General features: G+C 36.4%; 1 protein-coding gene across 1 annotated transcript; it reads right to left on the bottom strand.

Moving 5' to 3' along the window:
* Nucleotides 1-70: 70 nt before the first annotated feature.
* On the bottom strand, nucleotides 71-5,862 carry taco1 (translational activator of mitochondrially encoded cytochrome c oxidase I). The gene is made up of 5 exons (XM_008436762.3): nucleotides 5,329-5,862; nucleotides 5,141-5,247; nucleotides 3,595-3,728; nucleotides 2,085-2,247; nucleotides 71-436 (listed from the first exon to the last, which is right to left on the bottom strand). Exons 1-5 carry the CDS (start codon nucleotides 5,597-5,599, stop codon nucleotides 227-229), a joined length of 885 nt encoding a protein of 294 aa, XP_008434984.2. The 5' UTR covers nucleotides 5,600-5,862; the 3' UTR covers nucleotides 71-226.
* Nucleotides 5,863-6,557: the final 695 nt, after the last annotated feature.

Here is a 6,557-nt window from a genome sequence, read left to right as displayed (position 1 = left end):
GACACTTTTCCAACTAAAACTGCTCTTCATCAGAGCTGGATGGAAAACAATTCTCTCTCTTAATGGCAACCACATTTTGAGTCTTTTAATGTTTTTTTTCTCCACAGGTAAAACACCCAACAGCGTCTCTTCTTTGCCACAACATGCCCAGTTTCCAGCTCTTATAAAAGCTATCAGATGGCAAATCCTCGGGTCGCTCCAAATATGCAGCGTCGCCCCGATCGTCTCAGCTGTCTGCCTGGATATTGTCCCACACTCTCACTACATCTGGGAGGTCAGTGAGGGCCTCTATGAGAGAGGAAGCAGCTTCCATCTGCTCCTGATCCAGGCAGGAGTGATTGCGAGTGACGAACTCCAAGCCTGCAGATGTGATGTGTAATCCCAGCCCCTCCAGGGAGCCGCGCACCTTGTTCAGGTCTGACACCGCACAGACAAACTGCAGGGAGACACGCACAGCCAGATGTTACCGTCTTACTGAGACCGGGAAACGTTGATCTTTCTTAAATAGATTACAGTATATATACTGGAAACAAACGTCATGCAACCCTCCAGGGCTGGGGTGCAACCTTTACAATGCACAGACATTTTCCAGCGAAATAAAACTAATTTACCTGACCCTTCACAAAAACTGAAAGGTCAGTGAAAGATTGATAAATATCCACTATAGGAAGTTTTAAGATAAAGAAACACTTAACCTTTTGCAAAAAGAGATTGGATGCATTTTTTTTCCTAATGAATGTTGATATTTGTGGAAAATAATGTTAAAAAAAGCACAAAGTTTAAGACCTGATAAGGAAAATCAACCTAAAACAATATTGTTGATGCTTCTAATATCATCGTAACAATTCAATGCAATTATTCTATGAAAATATCAAAAAGTGCTCAAATCTGCATATATATAAAATTTAAACACAGGCATATTTTTCATTATTACTTTTAATAAGTATTTAGTTACTGTGGGAGTTCAAACAAACTTGCAGGTTGAAGACTTCTACTCTAGGGTTTATTGATTGTTTTTGGCAAATTCAGATCTCACATTTATATTTCTAATTAAAAACAGTTTGTATTTCACTATTTGCCATAATTGTTTTAGCACAATCTTAAGTTACATATGTGAATTTTAAGTTATATTTTTAATTTTGACATAGTGTTGTGACACATTGGGTCATAAATCAGACAAAAACATAAAATCCAAGTAGAATTTTACTTAACTGTAAAAACTATGAACATATAAAACTGAAGATTTTTCTCACTTTATAAGATCTATGCTTATGCAAAATTTAATTCCAGTAAATAGCTGGACACGTTACTCGTTATTTTTTGTCCAACTACTAAAAACATTTAAAAAAATATATCATGTGTCATATAAATATTGTCATATTGTCATATTACAAAAGACTCTATCACAAATTACACTGCAAAAAATACAAATCTTACCAAGTATTTCTGATCTAGTTTCTACTGCGAATATCTTAGTGAAGTTCCTGAAAACTTGCAAGTAACTTTTCAACAAGTAACAGGAGCCTGATCGTATAATATGGGAAAAATGTTTTACTATAAATGAAATAATCTGCCACTAGAAGTAAAACTTGGTGACAGGATGGGTTTGAATAATGTTGCTAGGTAACGGCAAAGTGCCAGTTGACTGTCAACTGATTTGCTAGTGAACTAGCACTTTTTCATCGTTGAGGGATTATTTTCTTTAAACAATTTTCCTGAAACTTACTTATGTTACTTATAAGTTAGTTTTATTGCATTTCAAGTGTACTAATATATTTGCACTAGAAAAAAAAGCCTTTAAATACTTGCAAATTTTATGTTTTTGCAGTGTAATTGTGACTCCCATTTCCTAAAGCCTCCAGGTTGAATTGCCGTTTTTGTCCACCAGAGGGCAGTGTTCGCACCTTTGCGTTTTTTCAGTTTGTACTATTTGCCTCAAATATAATATTCCAACAAAAAAAAAGCACAGATTAAATAGACACAAACATTTTGCATGTGTTGATGTATAAAATGATGCTGTAGTTGTTCAGTACACCATCAGTGACCCATTAGAGAGTATTGGGTTGAGGTAATTGGAGTCTGACCTTCAGCTGGAGCTTCTCCTCCTCATCCTCGGTTTCTTGGACGTCTTCAGCTCCGGCCTCGATGGCCATATCCAGCGCTTTCTCTGCGGAGACGTCCTCAGCGGGCGCCGTCACCACGCCCATCCGGATAAAGTTGTGACGAGCTCCGTCAGACAGCGTCCCGCTGAAGACAACAGAGTGAAAACGCTTGGTTTTTATCAGAAGTTAACAACAAACTGAGAGTTTTATTGATCGGAAAATTCTAAATAAATACTGAGTTATTGATCATCACCAGTTCTGTGGAGAAAAATCTATATAGTAGGTTTGTCAAATATATGACATAATGTTGTGTTTGTCTTCTTTGACTCATTTAGGTTTTCAGCATCCTCTGAAATTAATAAGTCTAATGTGTACCGATCTTCATAAACCAATACAAGGCTGCAAGAAAAGTGGTATTTTCCATTCTGATAGTTAATATTTTTTGAAAGGAAATTTTGTTTACAAAGACATCATAATCCATCTTATTCATTGTTTTTTGTTGTGCGTGTTATTTTATTTCCGTTTTATCGTTTTTGTTTGTCGTGGTTGATTTTGTTTGAAGTGGCCCTCGTCCTCTTCCGTACACACTTGCATTATTATACTAATGTCAATATATTACTTGTAACTAAACGATAATATTGCTTATCATAAATCATTACTGGAACAATTCATCGTCCAGCTGAACTGTTATCGCCTAAATACAGTTTGGTGTTTATCCTTATTACACATAACAGCATCTGTTTGATGTTTTTCTTCCTGAATTATTCACTTATATTTTCCACATCCTCTCAAATTTATGGAACTATATCATTGGAAACATCAGAGTTATTAAATATCATCCTTCAATCTGTCAACTTTCATAATGGATGAAAGATTTTGTCTTTATTTTGTTTTTAACAACACAAAACTGAAATATCCAGATATGGTGGCAAATACTATAACATATGTCAAGATGGTGATAATTGTTCTAAAAATATGGAGAACCTGCTATGACTTTATATTAGTGCTTTAAAATCAAATTAGGAACTTATAAACAGGAATTAAAAACATCCTGTGGGGAATAAATATGATGTAACACAACTTCTGTTAAAAATGGGAAGAAAAAATGACATTTAAGTAAAGCTAATGTGGGCTGATCTTCATAAATCAGTAAAAGTCCAAAAGAAAAATGGCATTTTCAGTTAAAGCTGACCTCTACAATCAGAGCAACAATTAAAAAGCTCAAAACAACTGGACCAATTCCATGTAGTGAGAAAAATAGTTAAGGAAATTAAAACAATCTTCAAAAGTTGCTGTTAAAAAAAAAAAACTGTAGCACGTTTTCTGCAATAACAGACCGACTAATAATGTTAATAGTATTCACTAGATTACCTCAGTCAATAACAGAAATGCTCAATAAATGACAGATGTGTGAGTAACAGCCTAATGAACAGAACCAGCAGAAAACAAAGCCGGTACAGAACGCTGCGGTGGCTCAGCGGGAGGTTCTGACCGTTTCTTGGTGAGCATGCGTTTGATCTCCTGGTGGGTCCGTGTGTTGTTGTCAGTTAGAGTCTCGATGAGCAGCGAACAGCCGCCGGGCCCCCGCGCCTCGAACATGTGCTGGGAGGCGGGTTTGGCTTTTTCCTGGTTGCAGAAAGAAGCCAAATCAGAGCAAAACATGCAAACATGGTTCTAATGGAACAAAAACTGCTTTAAATCGTATTTATTTTTACATGAAATAAATATGCTACAAAGCGAAGTTAGTGGCATTAACTAACTCGCTCGCTTTTCCGTTACCTAGCAACTCGCTCGTTCTTTGGTTACCTAGCAACAATCTGTAGAGTGACTGGTGCAGCAGCAGTTTAAGTTTTCTCCATTGTGCCTTATAGCTGCTTAAAAATAAAAACCAACGGTAGGAAATATTACGCCACGAGTTCAGTAGTAGTTCACATATTTTAAACAGAAAACTAATCGATAATTATTGATATCGATTGAAAGGAAACGCTTTTATCGTGATTAGTTTCTTCGCCAAGTCATCCAGCCCTAGTAAAATATTAAATATATCGCACTCTGTCACAATTAAAATTAAGAAAAAGCTTCTGGAATAAAATACCAAAAAGTGTAAAAAAAAAAAAAAGTTAATTTTTTATTCTAAAGGTTTTTATTTATTGTCTGTACTGTGGTAAACTGTTTTATTAATTTTAAACAAAAAACCTGATTTGCTTTTTTAGATTAAAAAATACTTTATTATTATTATTATTATTATTATTATTATTCTCTTTTTGAATGTAAAAAGCTTGTTAACTTGTCTTTATTGCACTACAATGTATTTTGCTTATGTTTATAGAGGATCCACATATGAAAACTGGCCTCATGGCCAACTCTGGCATATTTTGTAAAGTGCATTGCCCCTTTTGAAATAAAGTTTTAATTTAAAAAAAATAGCAAGGAAGATGAAAGTAGCTCATTTATGCTAGCTTGACTTTGAGAATCTTAGCATGAAGATGTGCTGCAGAATTCGGTGTGTTTCGGTTCAGGTAAAAAATAAAAAATAGGCGACCCCCACACCAACGTTCTGACAGATCTTCAGTAGAGCAGGTGTTTAAATTAGCTAATCAATCATTGCTGTGTTCAGACGATCGCTTATTAATAATTGTAACATAAACATGTTTTCAGGCTTGTGTGGGAAATGTTTGCGTGTTTTTTGATTTGAATCCAGACACATTAGTTGTCTGTTGTTGTCAGTCAGTTGCTATGGCTGAGTTTGTGTGTAGCATAGATACAACCAGATTTAATTTTAAGAGTTGCTCTGCAGCGGCGTTAGCAACAGATGGCGAGTAAAAAAAATAACCTTTTTGCCTTCCAGCGCTGTGCGCATGTGCAATATTTCCAGATTTAAACAATAACATGCAACCTGGCTATATAAACAAACTGAAAACTTAATTGAAGACTCTGCTAGGATGCAGGTGATTCTGCCACCCCCACTGACCTGCCACCCTGGGTGTGTGTCATGTCTACCACCTCAATCACCACCAATATTGAAATTATGAGCCTACCGCATTCTTGATTGCTGTATCTATGGATGCTTTGGGGATGTTCTTGCTCCTGCATTGCTCCACTAAGTTGGCCAAATTTATATTCAGTTCCGGGTTGGATCCACCTTCTGCAGATTAACAAATTAAAAATAAATGGCTACAATTACAAGAATAAAAAAACCAAAAACATGACGGTAGCCTGAACTCACCCTTCACAGCTATTCTTATCATCATCCCAAACTTCGAGATCATTTTTCCTCTCGCCTCATCCTTCGGACCCTTGATGTGCTTGACCTTTGACCACTTGTTGTGACCTGCGCAGAAGGCGGTGCTCAGCCGCAGCGTGCGGACGGGACACGTCCAGCACGGCGGGGACAGCCAGCATGAAGCCGATAAAGGGACACGCCGCACCGGAGCCGTCCCGACCAGCCGTGGTGGGGGCTGGGTCCGCAAAGCCCTGAGCAGAGTGAGCCCCAGCATGCCCTTCACACCCACACAACCACAGCTACAGTGAGCGCGGAGGTCCACTAATCCCGCTGCACATGTGGAGGCGGGCGGACTTCCTTCATACAGCCGCAACTCTGCCTCCCTAAATCAGTCAGCCAACTACAATGAACCGTTTTAGTTAAAGTACTGGATGAAACTGCCCAAAGTTTTCTGATTTACAGCTATGACGGCTCTGGAGCGCAGCTGCCCTTGTTGTGGAGCCACTTCTTCCGGGGTCCCAGTGACGTAGCACACTGACCTGTCAAAGTAAAAGCAGTGTTGAAACGAACAAACAAAAAGAAAAGAAAACTAATTTTTATAAAACACAAAGCTAAACCTTTCGGTTACATTTGTAATGGATAATATAGAACAGGAAAATATTTTGTTTTTGATTGTTAAAGATGAATGCAGCTGTCAACATGGTGCAGATTTTATTATATAATTTGGAAAGACTAGAAATTGTGACATGTCAAAAATGTAAATATGTATAAAATGGTAAATATTTGGATGAGAAAATTGGGGGTAGAATTTATTAAACTTCCTCTTCTTCCTACTCCATTATAAACTGTATATGGAAGGTTTTTTGTGTTTGATTATTGTTATGATATATATTTTTGTATTTTCTTTACCTTATTTTTTACATTTTACTTATTTGAAATAAATATTTAAGTAATTTATTATTTGTATCATGCATTAAATTCATTTGATTAGAGGGGCTTTTATGAACAGGACTTTTGAGATACTATTTAGAAATTGAAGAGTAAAAAAATAATGGTGATATTAACAATAATAATGTAAACGGTTATAAACATGAAGGAGAGGAATTAAAACACAATCCCTTATTTCTACTACTAGTAGTAGTAATTTGAGCACTAATACAACAGTAGTAATATCAATAGTAATAAATATAGCAGAACTAATCATAGTTAAATTATTAGTAATAATACGAGGG

This window comes from Poecilia reticulata, chromosome 19, assembly GCF_904066995.2.
Source record: "Poecilia reticulata chromosome 19, P_reticulata-male-v2, whole genome shotgun sequence".
In the NCBI taxonomy this organism is placed as follows: Eukaryota; Metazoa; Chordata; class Actinopteri; order Cyprinodontiformes; family Poeciliidae; genus Poecilia; species Poecilia reticulata.
Note: the sequence above shows the minus strand (reverse complement) of the source record. Positions and strands in the feature narration are given on the sequence as shown.

Bases quoted from the DNA above. Each gene is read 5' to 3' on its own strand.
- taco1 (XM_008436762.3), bottom strand. From the start codon at position 5,599: ATGCTGGGGCTCACTCTGCTCAGGGCTTTGCGGACCCAGCCCCCACCA. The intron at 3,729-5,140 runs GTAGGCTCATAA...TTCTGCAACCAG, and splicing joins ATACAGCAATCAAGAATGCG to GAAAAAGCCAAACCCGCCTC. The intron at 2,248-3,594 runs GTCAGAACCTCC...TGTTGTCTTCAG, and splicing joins CGCATGCTCACCAAGAAACG to CGGGACGCTGTCTGACGGAG.